Below are 18154 nucleotides of genomic sequence, written 5' to 3'. Positions count from 1 at the left end.
TGACCTTGCTGACTAGTTCCTGAGCAGCCTGAAGTCTGCTTTTCCTATACCCAGGGCTCAAGTTTTGGTGGCAGTTTTCCTTATGTTGCCATAAATTCCAAACTCAACCAGTTCACGGTCACTGTGACTGAGACGGCCGCCAATTGCCACGTCTTCCCCCCACAAGACCCTCTCTGTTCTCCAGCAACAGATGGATCTATGGGGGCACCTTTCCTAGCACCTGCACCAAGAAGTTATCATCTAGGTGCTTTATGAACCTCCTGGACTTGCTCGTGTCAGCTGTGTGGTGATCCCAGTTGACATCTGGCAAGTTGAAATCCCCCATAAAGACAAGGGGAGTTGATCTTGAGGCATCTCGTAGTTCTGCAAAGAACTATGGCAGCACAGATCTCGCTTTCTTAGGAAACCAATTCCAAAAATAACCATAAGGAGCTAGTGTTTGGGAATTGCTTTCTCTGCTGTACCAAAAGCAAATTATCAAGGCTTATTTTACTCCTAACTGTGCATCTGAGCTCTTGACAAGAGTTTGGGATTCTGCGCGCCATGCCCAGCAGTGCTATGATATGAACAGAATTCCCTTCACACCTCAGAGCCTTGCAAATGCCTCTTAATTTGTTCCATATTTGCTTTAATTCTATTATTGGCCCTGTACATTTCTTCAAAGTGCAGGAACTGAACGATGATAACACTGCAAACTGATATAAAATAGCCCAGGGAAATGATGGGAAGCAGCACAGCGTGTCAGCATAAGCCTTAGGTTTTGGCTCCATCAAAGTGCTTTCCTGCCCTCTTCGGGACTTTCTGGGTAATGACACTGAAGAAACATTCACAACTGAAATTCTGAATTCAAACAGCAGTGTGCCTTCATTAGAAAATAAGATACACGTTTGCCACAGTATATTGTGGCTCTTAAAAGGACGACTGTCATGACTCAGCTCAGCAAGGAACACTAAGCCATGAGAAAAAATAAGGGGATGGATATAAAGGTAAACAAGGGGAGGTCCTTGCAAGGTAGGCACAGTAAGGACAGAACAGCCACTCTGATGCACGATCCTCCTGACATTCCCATGTGCTCTGAAAGCAATTGTTAACTTTGTGAGATCTTGCAAAGCTGAAAGACTGTCAAACCTTGACCTATGACCATCACGCAGAACTTTAGTTAAAAATAGAAATTTAGTATTGTTCTCACCAAAGGAAATCAAAATTAGGGTAACTTACTATTTGCCTGTGGAAGAACCAAATGTGTCTTCATTTGAAAAGGTATTTCCTAAAACAGGTGTCTTGACTTTTACTGCCCAATGCTGAGGACAGGTGCTCTCTGCCATCCCTTGTTCTTAAACAGGAATATTTATACCCCATTTATCTAAGTTTTGTCATGTATTTGCCTTCTCGACATTACAGTGTGTTTTCCATCTTTTAAAGATCATAATTTAACTGCAGATTGCTGCTGCCAAGTTTTGCTGTTATACCTTTGCATTAACTGCCATTTTCAGAAAACCACGTAAGTAACAAAGGAAATAAAGGGGTTGATCCTGCAAAATGTGGATTTTAGTAGTCACAAAACAACACTTTAATTTTAATAATTTTTTAAATAAAAATATTCCCCCTTCATTCCTCCCCACCACCCCTCCAAAAAAAAACAAAAACAAAAAAAAGAGGCAATCACCTCAAACACATGCCCTAGGTTTGCAATACATATTCAGGCTGTCTGGTGGAAAAAAAGAATTTATGTTTGCTACTTAAATCAGAAGCAGCAGAACCACTTCACTGAAAATCAGACAAGAGAGAATTAACTTCCAGGATATTTAGTAACTCTTCTAAACTACACATGGGGAGGGTTTAGATTAGATATAATGAAGAAATCCATCATGATGAGGGTTGTGAGGACCTGGAGCACACTGGTAAACTGAGCGTATTGACAATAAGCAAAGGACAGTATTTGTTCAAAAACTTTTATTTACTATAAAGACAAAAACACCAAAATAGGTACAAATTATACTATATAAAATTGGTTCAATGGGGTAAAAACTTTTAATTAAAATATCTTGATATATTTAAAATAACAAAGGATATAATGAAGCCAAATTTCTTAACCCAGAGATTTCTGTAAAATTTGCTTGCACAGTAAGGTGCTAATAGAAGTTAGCCCTTAAGCCCTGGAAATCTTAGGAATCAGTCACATAGCAAATATAATTTCATTGTGAAAGTGAACTTTGGTAGAAGAAACTCTATAGGACACCTGAGGTAGTAGAAACTGGAATAAACAGCAGTAGACGTTATTTACAACTTAAGTACCAAATAACATTAAGAACACAAAAAATAATTACACAATACAATTTTCAGTCCAGCTTTGATCCAAAGAAAATAAGAATATTACATCACATCTGCATTTTAAAAACACCACAATTACCAGCAAGCTGAGGGAAACGCAAACAAACTCAAACAAAATGCATTTGGACATCTAGAGGCAGTTTGAGTTTGAAATGTGGTAGGCATGGTGATCTACAAAGTAATACTGATTAGCTGAGGTTCATCAGTTTATACAGTTTAAATTTCTGCCAGAAACAGTATTAATCTGACAACTGATCTTCCAGTACATGAATTGGCAAGAGTGCATCCTTTAAAGCTTGCACATAAGAAAGACATGGAAACAATCTTATTAGAATGAGAAATTCTAAAGTGGTCAAAAAAAAGTCAAGTACAAAACAGTTAGAGCTACCAAACTTCACATTTCGGTATTATCTTTTTAACTCTTCAAAGTCCGCCAATCTGCCAAGACAAAGGAATGTAAAATTTCCAAAAGAAACACATTCACAACTAATGACACTGCTTTTTTTTGTATTAGTATGAGCACTATCAGTACTGTAAACTTATCTTTAAGATGTTTTACTTCCAATTTGTATTGTACATTTTTAAACGTACTATAGCTTATTAAGTTTGTCCTGAGTCTTTGAGAATAACCAATTCTATTTCAGTTCCACAACTCAACTGGCTTCTGAAGAGTTAAAACACAAACAGTATTTTTATCAAATGGATTAAACACAATCAGTATATGATTTAAAAATATCCCCATTAAAAAAAGCAAAAGAAAAGCTGCCATTTTCCTTCAGAATTACATGCATCAGAATCTAAAAACCTGCGTTTAGAATCATTTTAAAAACATGTTTTAAAAACACACCTGCTAAAAACAAAAGTTTTGCACTATAGGTGAAGCTTTACTTCACATTTTATCTTGCTTTTCAAGTCCAAGTTTGTTTCTTGTTAAAATAAATACCTTTCTTATGGTAAATTTTTTTTAAACATTTAGAAATTAACTTATCACTAACAGCTACAGTAAATAGATGATGTATGGCAGAAGGAAAACAGCAGGTAAAACTTATTATCAGTAACATATGCGGCCTCAGTTTTGCTACAGAAAGAATGAGATTTACTCATAGATGGCACCTGCTCCCACAGAAGTACGGGACAAAGTCTCCCATAAACTTCAGTGTGAACTGGGTTTGAGGCCTTTGACTTGTAGTTTCTCTACTTAATTTGCCAGAATAGATTGTACGAAAAGCTATATGAAAAGAAGGCTCAACAACTTTTTGCGTGATTCAGACTCTGAATTGTTTTACGCATTTTTTTTATAGTAAACTATACTATGAGAGCCTGAAACACTGACTTGTTGAAGGTGGCATTTTATTTCATTTCGTATTTCCAGCAAATCTGTTTTTAAAACTTGTGTCAGCAAGATATTAATTGACACAGTTTGTTTGCATCTTTTTCTAAAGACTATTTTAAAAGATCACCTTTCCCTGAAAGTTAAAAATACAATGAAAGCACAAAACTTTAATTTCAAAAGAAATTACACAGCCAGCAGTAAATGCACAGTGAACCTCAACTGCCTGCTCTTACTTTAAGGAAGGCAATTTTTTCTTTTTTTTTTTTTTTTTTTTTTTTTAAGTATCCATCAACATTTGGATTTCTTACACAGAGAACTTCGTATAATCAAAAGGGACAGATACATAACTTCTTTTTAACCAGTGCTGAAAACTGACTGTAATTGCAGAATCCTCTGCTTACATGTACATGATGTAAGATGGAGCAGTGATTGCTATATTAAAATAGATCCTGAGCCCCTCAGCCTCTAATATTGCTGAAAAAGTGCTCCAAATAAAGTAAAAATCACTTATCTGCTAAATAATCACGCAGACATAAAGCAAAATGCTTTTGTGTTGACACAGAGCCAGATGTTTGAAAAGGCACAGTTTACAAATCTCTGCACAAGTTGTGAAATGTTGCATACTAAGCTTAGGTAAAGATCTTGATTTGTCAATCACATACTTAGGTAGGGTCCTCCACTGGCCTTAAGTCCTTGATGTATCTGTCATTAAGGCCATCAGAATAACACAAGCTGCTGTGCTTAACTGCACTGAAAGACAGTTATTACATATTCAGTAGCATCTTCTTCAGTATATCAGCCTTACACATAATTAACTACCATGTAGTACGGAAGACTGGGTGTTTCAGCAGCTCTCTCGATGGGGGTCTGTCCTGAGGTTGAAGTTCTAAACACCGAAGAGTCACATCCCTCAAACCAGGAGATAGATGTGAAGGGATTGACGGAGCAGTAGTTGCACTAGCAATCTGAACAAAGATAAAAAAATTAGAAGTCAGTGACTCTTAAGCCCACTCTTCTACCCCAAAATCCTTCAACAAGCTGATAATTTTCAGCTGACAAGTTATACTGCATACTTTTAATGCATAGTTTTAATACGCTTAGCACATTTCCCACTACAGTTTGAGAATTACATTAATTTCTTCCATTTTATAAAATGGGTCTTAAGTTCCCTTTATGCCTCTTTCCCCACTAATGTATGCTCACTTGCTTTTCACGGAGCTTCTCTATTTGCACTTTTCTCTAATTTTTCTTCTTGCAGCAAAATTCTTTACTGATCAACTGCAGGACAAGCCATAAGAAAAAGCTTCTATGTCAAAATTTGCGGGTATTCTTTAGTCTACTACTTGCCATTGGTGTTAACTGCCATGAGATGGAAGAAAGCACGGATGTAGGTTGGCATACTGTCATGCAACATCGCACAGTTAAATCTAGATATGCTCTCTTGCTTTGTCTTTACTGTGTTTCTGCTAACAACCCACAAGACAATCCTTTTCAGGTGAAGATTACTCCCCAGATTCGTTTTCAACTTCACTAGGCAAGATGATTGAGAACACTAGGGTCACACCACCAGATTCACACAGACATCAAATCATAAGACAATTACGTTTTTTACTTGAATACTACTGTGCTAATTTTGTTTTGTGGAAACACTTTCTTCAGTCATGCTAGTAAATACTATAATCACTTTCTTTACCCATGGCAGTATTTTCTTCATTCATGCCTACAGTTCAACTAGATTTTTAGAATTAAATATCTCTAATTAATTTTAGTAAGAAGCATGAATGCTGAAATTGATGACTTAGAAAAGGAAGGGACAATATTTATATACAGCATGGCATAATGATAGATAATCTTTCAGTGAAATCTGGTCGTGGAACATCAGGTTTTACCAAAGGAAATTCCCCACTATGAAATATGAATACACAGAAATGTTTTATGGTGGAAACACCTTTCTTTTGCTCCTATATTTTACAGAACTGTAAGAAAGTTCAAAACCTTGACTAGAGGAAGATGATTTGATCAACTCTAATCCCAATTTCTTTTTTGGCCTGTTACATTCTGTATCTCAGAACAGAGCTTTTTCTGCATATTAAAAAGGGCCATTGCAACAACTCCTACTACCTGTATGCTTTTCTAAGATTCACACTGCTATATACATGAAACTGGTTGGCGTCTTTTGAAGCATAGTTGTAGCAACAAATACCTCACCTTAAATATTAGAGCAAGGTGATTGGAGTGTTTCTCTGCATTCCAGGGAGGTTTAGCACAAGCCATTTCTATAACAACACATCCAACACTCCACACATCGCAGCTCCTACCATACTGCTGACCTCTCAGAACCTGAACAGATAGACAAAACAAAGCTCAGATTATCCACTTCAAAGTCTCTTAACTCTAAGTACAATAAATTCTGTGCAAAAAAAAAAAAAAAAAATCAAGTGCATTCTGATCAACATTTCTGGTTAACAGAGTGATCAGTGATATAAATGCCACTAGACAGCCATATAGGAGAGCTATGGAAGTGCCTGATCAAGGGACAAATCAAATAATCTTGCACTCTTTTGACCAAATAGTCAAAACTTTCGTAACAACAGTCACGATATATCTTGCAAAAATCTAAATATATCAATTTTGACAACAATACAGAAATGTCATTATTTCTATGTTGGTATCACTCCTATTCTTTGGAACAACTAAATTTAAAATACATTAGAAGTATTTATAGCAGTCTCCTGTTATTTAGCTGTATGAATTAGCTTACAGAGTTCAAACAATTTTTCAAGTAACTTCCAAAACTGCTTCCTTACCTCCGGTGCCATAAATGCAATAGTTCCCAACAACTGTCCCTGAAACTCCCCAGCACCAGTTCCTTTTGATGCCAACCTGGCTGCAGCTCCAAAATCAGCAATTCTTAATCTATGACCTGTGCTGTCAATTAGCAAATTGGCACCTGTCAACAGCATAATAAAAATACTGCTAGTTGGGTTTCTATTAAAGGCAATGGATGAACAGACAATTTTCCTCCCTCCATTTCAAAACCGTATGTTCACATTCCCACCCCCACTATCAAGGAAATCTAAAAAGTCAAGGACTAGTCCAATAACGTCACCTTTTGTTACGCCCAAATGATACTGTACATAGGTTTAAGCCATCTAAGAGATTTAGAGAAGCAATCAAACTTTCAAAGTAGGCCAAACACAGGATTCTGGAACAATGCTTAGAGCTCTACCAATAAAAGAAATGGTGATCTAAAACCCTGGAGGTTTTCATTGCCTGCAGCTCCCTGTGAAATTTAAACTTATTTCATCCTTTAGTAGCTTTTAAGAATACTTTTTTCTTTAAAAAGAATGTTTTAAAAATAATTACATAGCAAATGAAAGTTTTCCAATTTTAAGGAGAAATATTAAAAGACAAGTGTTTGCCATTATTAGTTAGGTTGATACTTATCTGGATCTCTCTCTTGTTTGTGGACAGATATAGTGATATTAAAGGCAGAAGTTTAATAAGGCTTGAATTTCACAGTAAAGTCCACATTTTGTTTTTGTCAAACAGCACAACTGCGTTTACGTTTGATCAGGATAAAGGAAGAAATCACAATATTGCTATACAGTAGAAAGCTGACCTCTTTGTTTTGTCTTGTTCAGATTTAGTTATCACTTCACAGTAAATATTTACACAAATTTAACTAATTAACATTTAAAGCTGTATGGTGACTTTATATTTCAATTTAGCAATACAGAAAACAAATTCTTCTATATCACTGGCACAAGTAGGAAATATCCCCAAGCATGCTATGAATGTTTTGATTAATTTATGTAGAACAAAGGTTCTTAAATTTATCAGACATACTCAACAGATACCACTCTAGAGATGGTATCCAAGAGAAGCAACAACTCTCTAGACACAATAGATGCTGCTTTCCAAATATTAATTTTTAGGAGACCTTCTAAATAATTCTTACCTTTAACATCTCTGTGGATTATCTGATTCTCGTGGAGGTAAGAAAGGCCACGTAACAGTTGTTCTGTGTAATTAATAATAACCGATTCTTTGAAAGCTCCATATTTACTTAACAAATGAGCAACTGATCCCCCTAGAAGATCAAAACAGAATTTATCAACACTCGTATTTCTTATTAGTGGAACGCAGCACCACCTCCTAAAATTGCAGTTCTCTAGGTAAACAGAAATATAGTTGGTTACTTAATTACTTTCTGCCAGGAACCATGCATATTATAATGACATAGATGTTTATGCTTCCTAAAAACATCAACCTTCCTTACAATACAAACAAACAAACACTTTAACATACTGGTATATAGATCCTCAAGGATCTGGATTTTACACTGTGCTTATCAAAGTACATTAATATATCTTGGGCTTGAGTGATGTAAAGACATCTCCTAACATTTTATTACCTAAGTAATATAATTTCAGAGAAATAAAGAAAAAAAGATTTTCTGCATTACTGATTGTAAAAACACATAACTTAGCTTTTGCTTGTTAGCACCCCGGTGTTACCAAGTAGTTTCTGCTACAGACCATGAAGTGCAATGCTTTCGTGCATAGGAAACATGCAATAGAATGTATAAACCACTAAATCTAGTCTTGATAACTAGATCACAACAACATAAAATCCCATTTAAAAATTTACTAAATTTAGTAAATTTAATTTGTTATTAAATTAGTATATTTACTAAATATTTAATTTACTAAATTACAACTGAAAAGATTTTGAACTACTTTTTTCTTTTTCCTTGAAGCATCCTACTTACTGTATATTATTAGAAATTTACTTTAAGTTTTCAAATGCCTTTGTGTGTCTTCTGACACAGTTTTTATGAAAATGCTTGCGACACAAAAAAGTTACAGTTATTGCAAAATTTCTAGCAAAGTTATTTTAAATAATTGTTTAAACTTATTTGAATTATTAATTTATTTAAACGGAGCTACACAGAAAATGCTGGAAACATATAAAGCTGAAGGTGTCTGTCTCAGTTTGGCTCCTTCTTTAGATGCAGAATATGACTAAAGTACTAAAATTTCTGTTCAAGGCTTTCAATTGCACTAGCTGTACAACAAATCAGACATGGAAAATTTCAAGCCAAAAAGAATCCCAGTAAGAAAACCGCTATGACTGCTCGAACTGTTCTGTAAGCAAGTAAATCTTTAATCAGCACAAATCCGTACATCATCAATGAAAAGAAGTTTGCAAACCTCAGCAACACAGGGAGTGTTTTGCTGTATATTTTTGCAGAAACTACAGTTCCAAGACAACTAATATTTTAATTTTCTTCCACATGCAGTTGATTACCTGCCATCCATTCAATAAAGAGGTTATAGTTGCTCTTCTCACATGTAGCACCCAACATGCGAATAATATTAGGATGGTTCAGATGACTCATCATACGTATCTCCTCCCTCAGTGCTTCAACTACCTCTTCTTGCTCAGATGATGTATTCCTGACGTACGTCACCTGTTTTGAAATACGATATTCAGATTTACCTTACATAATTATCTGTTCTGTAACTATGCCCCCTCCCCAAACCCTTTCAGTAGAGCAACAAGAATGGATGGCTTTCTATCTCTGTTCACCATCCAAAATCTTCAATTGTTCTTTTAATCTCAAGTCCCTTCAGCTGAGAATTCATCTCCATGCAAGACAGTCACAGAAAAATAAGAGTGATCTTCAGGGGGAGACACTAACAGAATTTCTGGAGTAGAGAACTTTTCCTCTTCACTTTGCTCTGTTTAAACTAGGAAAATAGGGTATCACTTTGGAACCAAGAAATCTGAGCTCCAGTTCTAACTCTGTCACTGATGTGTAAACTTGATAAAAGCAAAAATGCATTTGAAAAACTATGAAAAAAGACCATATAAAATATATATTTCAAAATGTATATTAGAAAGTAGAATATTTTTTACTTTAATAAGAAGTGAAAGAAATAGAAAATATTATATTAATAACATGAGTATAAAGAGTTTGTATTATGTGTTATGTGAGTATATATGACAGGGAGCAAAAGAACTAGGGAACAGTCTGTGAGAACAGAAGGTTTTTATATAAAAAATTCCCCCCAAAAATATTGAAGAACAAGAAGAATACATTGAAGGAACTGAAATATTTACCTGCTTTACAGCCATTAATGTCCCCGTTCCTACATCTTGAGCTTGGTAGCAGGAAGAGAAAGCTCCAAGACCAATTTGCTGACCTTTCAGCCATTCTGCATCTTCTCTGTAATGGTGTTTTGCTTTGGTATGTCCAGGCAGGGTTTCTGGTGTCTAAAAGTTAAATTCCAAGTCAATTACTTGTTTAGCACACATCTAAGATGTACATTTTCTGGAAAGCTATGAAATTTCCAAATTTATATGCCTCTCTTTGCCCATACAGTTATTTATATCGCATGTTAGACATGTTTCAGATGAGACCAGCACACACGTTTTCCATAGTCCACACATTCCTACAATATCTAGCAACAGAGTGCTTCCTCTGTGTTAGTGACCAAAGATGAAAGGCAAGATATAAAGCCGCAAATAGGAGCAGGGCTTTTTTGTATTTCTGAACTCATTTCTAGTCAGGTTTTTACTTATCATCTACTTTAAAGAACCAAAATCATGTTTTCTATTTAATTTACTCCTGGCAATTTGTGCTTCACATGTTGTTACTTCATGCAAATGATTGCCAAAAAAAATGTAAGGATTTCTTTCTTCTTTCCAGCAGCACTACCAATTCTGCCACCTTTCCTAGACGTGTAGCCTCAAAAGCTTCCAGCACCTCTCTTATTCCATCAAGTCAATACACTCAATCATTTTGGTGAACTTTCATAAAACACTCCTTTCTCTATTCTTATTTCTTGTGCTTCTGTTCACTTGCAATCATTGTTTTTCTGGCTTCTAAATATCTTGCAGCTTCTGCCTCAACATGTGCTGACAGCATGATCTCTTCCTACTCCTCTTTTTTTTTTTTTTTTTTTTACAGAAACTGATTTAGTATTACATCGTAACCTTCACAGTAAGTCAGCACTAAGACCTAGTTCAGTTCTACCCCTTCCTGAAAACTTTCTCATATTCTACTCCCTCACTTTTACACTTCCTTATTTGCTTTTTTTAAATGTTGGCACATTAAATGTCTCTCTTCCAAACACCTTCTCTAAACTTGTTAACAACCACAGAAGGTTTCTATTTGCACACTCAATGTGCATACCGAGGGTGTATGTTTATATTCCGGCTTCTAGGAGAAGATATTGAGTTTGTGTTTCTGTAACTGAAACACAGCAACGCCACTTTAAATTCCATGAATCTCAATTTAGACATTTATGCTAAATTTCCATGTGTATACTTACATCCTGCTGAATAATTATGATATCTTCACCATTTTCAACCTGTAGTTGGGGAATTATTGGCAGGGCATCTTGAGATGCTGACATTGCCATAGCAATAGCTAAAGCTTCCTCTTCTTCAGCTTCCATCTTTTCCTTGCATTTTTGATTATGATTTACATCATCTTTGTACGTATCATCATTTTCCGCCCGCTCAGGAGAAAGAACTGCAACTTCGGACTTGAACGTAACTGTGCCATCACTTGTTGGCATGGAAGCCTCAAGTAGGTCCTCAATACTGGAGTTAAGCTCTGCATTAACATCCAACCGACATTTCTCATCTACCGGTGTGAACACCGTCTCTTCACTTGGAATAACTGCACTGCTATTACTACTATTGCCGTCACACTGTGAAATATCATTCAGGTCAAGCGTCATACCATTTTTTGAAGTTTCCCCCTGCTTGTTCATATCACATGGAGTGGGTCGTGATGGCTTTGGCCTGTGTATGTGACTGGATGGCAATGGCCTGGCTTGGGTGAAAACTGGAGAAAGTTTCTCTGCTTCTTTATTTTCAGAACAGTTTCTCTGAAACTGGAGAGATAGTTTCCGCTGTGTTTGAGGAGAAGGTGAGGGGATTTTGCAGGGAACGAATCCCTGAGGTCTGAGTTTAGAGACATCTGTTACAGTGCCAGCTGGTACAGATGGGTTTGAAGGAGAGAGAAGTGTTGGGAATAGTGACTGGGAATGATTGGCTGAGGAAGAAGAGTTCAAACACTGACTGTGGGGTTTTCCTTTTGTTTGAACAGCTGGCTTTGGTTGCTCAGTGGTTACTGATGAAACAGGAAGTCCCACAGCAAGGCCAGCCAGTGTCTCAGAAATGTCCTCTGGACTGGCACTCACTTTTTTGTCACTTAAACCTTTCCCACTTTTCCCTGATAACTGGACAGTATTGTTAGGCGTATTATTTTCTGTAGCTTCTGGAGAGTTATCTGGTACAGGTAGCTGCAAAAAATCTTCGTGTCGACAATCCCCGGACTGCATTTCTTCCATGCCTAGCTGAATAGCTTCTGCAATTTCCATTTCATCTGCTATTGCCATCAAACGTCGACGCATCCTTGCATAATGAGTTGAGCTTGTCACACTCAACATTTCTAAAAGCTTTACAAAAACATGAGGCACTCTTGCCACCATTCTTGCGGCACTCAAAAATACTCTCCGTGACAGTTTACCAACCATTGAGTGGGAATTGTCAATTGACTGCAAGGCGAAATTTAAGAGGGAGAGAAGTTTCTTATACCTGACAAGAAAAAAAGGTAGTGTTTTATATAATGATATGCTCTAGTTAACTTGTGCTAAGAAAGCCATTTCAAGACAAAGTATTTACCTATCAGTTCTGCTGTAGCAAAAAGACATGCTTCAGAATTACTTAACAGATGAAAAATTTACAAATGGCAACCATTTGCTCTAAAGTTGGTTCACTTTTTCCCGTAATAAACATTATTTGTCTACAGGAATTAAACCTGCCATTTTTTTGAGAGATCACCAACAATATGCTCAACTACAAAGAGTAATAGTAAAATAGTGTAAGCACGTACCTGTCTACTACAGTATCGGCCTGTAAAACATCTCCACAGACAATGTGAGGATAAAATTCACCAGGAAATTCCAACAGAAGTCTGTCTATCAGACAAAGTCGTCCCAGTAGTGCTTGCCAGTTGCTAGATTCAGTTTGGGTTCCAAGAATACAATTTAAGACATAATCAACACCACCAATACCAATGGACCCTAAAAAAAAAAAGTAGTTAAAAATAAGGATTAGATATATACTTTCACTGTTTAAATTCCCTAGGGATCAGAACCATGTCACACAAATACACCTGTGCCCATCTCTAACTCCATCTCTCCATGGGGTACTAACCCCAACTCTAAACTCCAAAGAGCAACGCTGTTGCTGTTTTTGGATAAATTTTGTACTTAATTTAAAACAAGTATATTTGCTTGTAATTGTAATTCATTTATATATGAAGAGCTATTATTACCAGACTTAAGTATTTCTCTCCCAACTGCCAGCTCTCCTGCTTGGCCTTTACACATCTCCAATAGCGTTGAGACTGAAAGTTGACTCGTTCGACTACAAGAAATTAAAAACAAAATTATCTCTTTGAGCTGATGATTTCAAGGGAAAACATTAAAACATTTTACTGACCATTAGCTTGGAACTCTGCTTGGAAATCAACTTCTCATCATTTTATTCCAATCACCTTGTACAATGCTTTATCTTGTAAGCTACCACTAACTGAGATTTTTACAAGGGCATTTCCAGAAACTTAGTATCTATCACTAACAAATAAATAAAATAAATAGGAATCAGCTTCCCCATCTCTCAGTACATCCCCATTTCTCAAATTCTTAAGAGAGATACTTTTAGGCAATAATCTCCTTTATTAAAGAAATCATTCAACAATGCATTAGAACTGTCTCTTGTAAAAACAGAACAAGTTCAGAAAAACAACAACAGATTTATTTTACTTTAGGTACTCTATTGCTAGACTATTGTTAGTGGGGGTGGGGCACATCTCCAGCTTGTTTCAGAAGCAACGCGGCTTATTAGGAACTAAAGCAAAAGACAAAAATCATGCTGATAGTCTTCTGCATCTAGTACAAAACACAGCTAAAGAAATGCTTGCTCTGGCAGAGCAGACAGGGGGACAGGAGGACAAAGCCTGCTCAAGCCAGAACTGCCAGAAAACATTCGAGAATAGCCATCTTCTATCATTATGCTACGAAGTAAGAACTAACAGTATTATTATATTAACACTTAAGGAAGCAGATCTACAACAGACTTTGCTCAAGTAGGAAACATACAAATATATTAAACACATAAAACCTGGTAATTGGTACTTGCTATAGAGTTTCAAAGGAGAGTCAGGATAATTAAACTAAAGCAGTCCAACAGGCTGAAAAGGTTGCTGAAAGGCTGAAGACTGCACCTGACATTTTCTTTCATTTTATGGGAAAAAGTCTTTATGAAAGCAAAGCATCACATAAGATCTGTAAACACTGGAAAAATAGCATCAGATGTGTTCAAAACCTGTATCTTTCAAGACTGAAGTTGTCTGTAGCAACTACTCTTTAACAAAAACATACCACGGTATGTTTATACTTATGATCTGTATATACTTTACCACTACCTGTAAATGGTCTTCTAGTTTCACAAAAAATAGCAATAAATGAAGCTTCAAGGCATTTCAATAACAATAAGCATAATGTTCATGGGACACCATACCTGTTGGCATCTGCACATTTAACTAATATTGTCTCTACAACTGGCTTGAGAAGTCGCTGTAGTTTAGTCCTTTCTGCCAAAGTATGACAAGGAGTATATACCAGCATGGCTCTTAAAGTTTTCTAAGAGAAAGTAGAAAAAACAATATATATGAAATTAGTTTAGTTATATATATATATATTTTTTAATAAAAGTTGCAAATATTTTTATATAAATTATATTAAAAATATCAGTGAAATTTTAAAAAGAAAAATAGGCTAATAGGTACTAGCTGTTAGAATTAGTCATGTATCCTTTGAGATTGGCAAGAAGTCAGCAATATAGTTACTGTTAATACTATGCACTGTAGCAAGCATTTCCTTATTTTTATCCAGCAGAGTCATGCCAACTCATTCTTTCTGTGGATTTTATACATCCTGCTTTTTGATACTTAATAGTCAAGTCATCAGTGATGCTTAACAACAATATTTACAATTTCCTACTTCACACACCAACACCTTTTCCCTCCCTTTCAGAAGTGAAGCAACTTTGAAATTATCCGAATACAATGAGTAAACAACTACTTACTAAAGCAGCAACATACACTTTGTAGACAGGGTCAGCACAGACCATGGACAGCACACTGCAGCAGGATTCCACCACAACATCTCCTGAGATACTGGTCTGAGATGACCCACTAGCTGCTCCCAGAGCTCCAGCACTTGTGTTGTTTCCATTGCTACTTCCAGAATTTCCAGTGCTTTCACCATTAGCCAGTAGTAGAGCACCACTAACATCATGGGAAAGACGTCTAAGTGCCATCTCTCTTATATTCCAGTTTCGAGAAAACAAGCAGCCAACTAACTCCATCCCAAACACCTGCCAAAGAAGAAACCTTGCATGAGTCAAATTGAATAACACTACAGCTTAAGAGCAGCAATCAGAAAAGAGAATGTTTCTGGTGAAATACCATCTAAATAAGTCTAATAGCAAGAATATGTCAGAGGGTATACAGTATTTCTTAAAAAATTGTATGATAGAAATGAATTCTCATAAACGATGTGTCATCAGTTTTCCAGAAACTCTGCTAGGACAAGTTGGGAGATGGCGTGGCCAGTTTCATTCACTATGTTTCAATCACTCAGTATTCAGTTTCTTTGTATACGTTGGTATAAACAACCCCGAGTTCTAGCTCTACTAGACAAAAGTTGCAGCAGCAATAAAGGTGAAACAAGTTCCACCATTCTTCTTTAAAGAGTGTGATCCCTGCTCAGTTGAGCCCACCTCCAGTAAGAAGTATTTAGCCTATATGGCTCCAGCAACCCATAGTAGGTAACAGTAACTGACAACTTTGTACTTATGTGATACCTGCACAGTCAAGATGAGAATTAGGAATATTACATTTTATTACATGGACCTTAGATTAAGTCTGAAACTAAAAAAGAAAAAAAATAAAAACATGACTGGGAAACATTTTTTTTTGTGCAAATTAAATATAATTATTCCCAATAATAACCAACCATAAAATTGATTGGATTCAGAGCAAGTTTTTGAATTGTTACAAGTGCTCTAGAATTAGACACTCATACAATAGAATCCTATTGTAGCTCTACCTCAAATTGTCCACTTTAAGCAAAGAGAGAAGATGCCATGCAAACAACATGCGATTTATGTTTGCAAATGCAAGGTCCTACAGCTGGCTTGGAGCAATCCCAAACATGAATACAGGCTGGGTGATAACTGGATAGCGCATCCCTGCACAGAGGGACCTGGGGGTACCAGGTACTATGATAAGCTCAACATAAGCTGGCAAAGACCACTTGCAGCCCAGAAAGGCAACTGTATCCTGAGCTGCATCTAAAGAAGAGTGACTAACAGGGTGAGGGAGGTGACTCTCGCCCCCTGTTCTGCTCTTGTGAGACCCCACCCAGAGTCCTGGCATTCAGCTGATGCTCCCAACATTAAGGTGTACGTGGACCTGTTATAGAAGGGCCAGAGGAGGGCCACAAAGATGATCACAGGGCTGGAGCACCTCTCCTGCAAAGACAGGCTGAGAGAGCTGGGGTTGTTTAGCCTTGAGAATACAAGGCTCTGGGTACAGCTTTATTGCAGCCTTTCAATACCTAAAATGGGCCTATGGGAAATATGGGGAGACACTCTTTATCAGGGAGTGTAGTAACAGAACAAGGGGTAATGGTTTTAAACTAAAAAAGTTAGAGTTAGATTGGATATTAGGAAGAAATTCCTTACTATGAGGCACAGGCTGCCCAGAGAAGCTGTGGATGCCCCATCCCTGGAAGTGCTCAAGGCCAGGCTGCATGGGGCTTTGGGCAACCTGGTGTGGTGGGAGGTGTCCCTGCCCATGGAGAGGGCAGGAGTGGAACTGAGCGACCTATAAGGTCTCTTCCAACTCAAACCAATGATTCCTATTAACTTTGTGTTAATGTTTTCTTATGCCAGGTCAATTCAGTAGATACCACCACCACCACAACCTTTTTCAGAATCAACAGTATTTAGAAACTCACTCTTTCCTCTTTTCTGCACATTTGCATCCACAGATTGCATCAACAATGCAAAGTTTAAATGTGAAACAAAGCTGGAGGTATAAAACAAAACATTACTCCTCTTATTCTAAGCTCTTTCAAAAAATCCTTCAGTCATTAAGAATAGAAGAGTGAATACACATAAGCATATTTCATGGTTTCCAGAAGACAATGATCTTAGCTTCTTCTGAAGGAAATGCAAGTAGTTTTCCATAAGTGCTGTGCAAACATAATGTTCACTAAAAGCAGCAAATCTAGTGATACAGTTCAAAATGCTTTTGTAAAACAAGCTTGAGATTTAAAAAGTAACATTACCTGAATCCATGGCTCAGCTAAATCTTTATAAGCAGAAGGAATCTGCTGGACCCCATAATGAGTAAGGTTAAAATTGCTCTCTTGGGTTCTTCTCTGTGATCCAAGCGTAGATTGCTGTTGAGTTTGTTGCTGAACCACACGGAGAACAGATGACTCCACAGGGCTAGGCAATTCATGACTACAGATTAACAACAAACAGCACAGATTAACAAATGAGACATTAACCAAAGTAAACACTTTACTACATCTAAGAACAGAAATAAAGATCCAGAAACAGTTATATTCAGACTGACCACTTACCTATAGAAATCATGAGATCTCCATTTAGATCTACAAAGAGGACATATAAGTGGCTCTCTGTTCCTTCTACATTCTTCTGCCCCTGGAAAAAAGCAACAGGATATATATTTCAGTATTACTGTGTATGTAACTGGAAGATGGCATTAGTATGTTCAAGATTTACTGAAGAATGTCAGTTTCAGGACACACACTTCTGAACTGAGTCATCTGCAGCAGCCTAATAAATGTGTAGTTAAACGTTCCTCCTTACAGAAGTGCTTCATTTGAGTACTGTAATATTACAAGTAATGAGCTGAAATACGGGTCTTTTTATACCTCAAACATAAGCATATACTTTTTAAAAAAAGTATTAACATACATATGGCTGAATTCTATTTGTTAAAGCAAACTTTGTATACTTCCTTTAACGTAGCATGCAAGAATACTCTGCAATTCCTTACATAATCGAAGCTGACAGTGGAGGATTTTCATGCATTCTAATGGCAAGTCATTGAGGAGTAAAAGTCTGTTCCTAACCTTCCTCTGATTGGACATACTCTTAAAGTTAAAAGAGATTCAAATTTCTATCATTGCAGTTAACTTCTTCTCAAAATACAAAATTAAAAGCTTGATTGTGAATAACTGATAAAACCCAGCATATCAGTAGTACCTAGAATGGAACCAAAGTCTCACAGAGTTGCAATTAGCACATAAGGGCATTTTTCTTGTTAACTTTTATCTTTTAAAACAAACAAAATAATGAAAC

General features: G+C 36.6%; 1 protein-coding gene across 6 annotated transcripts in view; it reads right to left on the bottom strand.

Moving 5' to 3' along the window:
• Positions 1-1936: 1936 nt before the first annotated feature.
• The window catches only part of MAP3K1 (mitogen-activated protein kinase kinase kinase 1), a 59882-nt gene continuing 43664 nt past the window's right edge, over positions 1937-18154 (bottom strand). For all 6 annotated transcript variants that reach the window (XM_027446667.3, XM_038170335.2, XM_038170332.2 and 3 more), the window contains exons 8-20: positions 17410-17491; positions 17110-17287; positions 14840-15130; positions 14273-14394; positions 13026-13117; positions 12582-12771; positions 11008-12283; positions 9794-9946; positions 8978-9140; positions 7626-7757; positions 6472-6614; positions 5873-6004; positions 1937-4629 (exon numbers count right to left, since the gene is read on the bottom strand). In XM_027446667.3, coding sequence (XP_027302468.3) covers positions 4480-4629; positions 5873-6004; positions 6472-6614; positions 7626-7757; positions 8978-9140; positions 9794-9946; positions 11008-12283; positions 12582-12771; positions 13026-13117; positions 14273-14394; positions 14840-15130; positions 17110-17287; positions 17410-17491 — 3104 coding nt within the window. In that variant the 3' untranslated portion in view covers positions 1937-4479. The remainder of the gene's footprint in view (positions 4630-5872; positions 6005-6471; positions 6615-7625; positions 7758-8977; positions 9141-9793; positions 9947-11007; positions 12284-12581; positions 12772-13025; positions 13118-14272; positions 14395-14839; positions 15131-17109; positions 17288-17409; positions 17492-18154) is intronic.

Source organism: Anas platyrhynchos, chromosome Z, assembly GCF_047663525.1.
Source record: "Anas platyrhynchos isolate ZD024472 breed Pekin duck chromosome Z, IASCAAS_PekinDuck_T2T, whole genome shotgun sequence".
In the NCBI taxonomy this organism is placed as follows: Eukaryota; Metazoa; Chordata; class Aves; order Anseriformes; family Anatidae; genus Anas; species Anas platyrhynchos.
The sequence above is the reverse complement of the archived record's forward strand: the minus strand, read 5'-3'. Positions and strand labels throughout refer to the sequence as shown.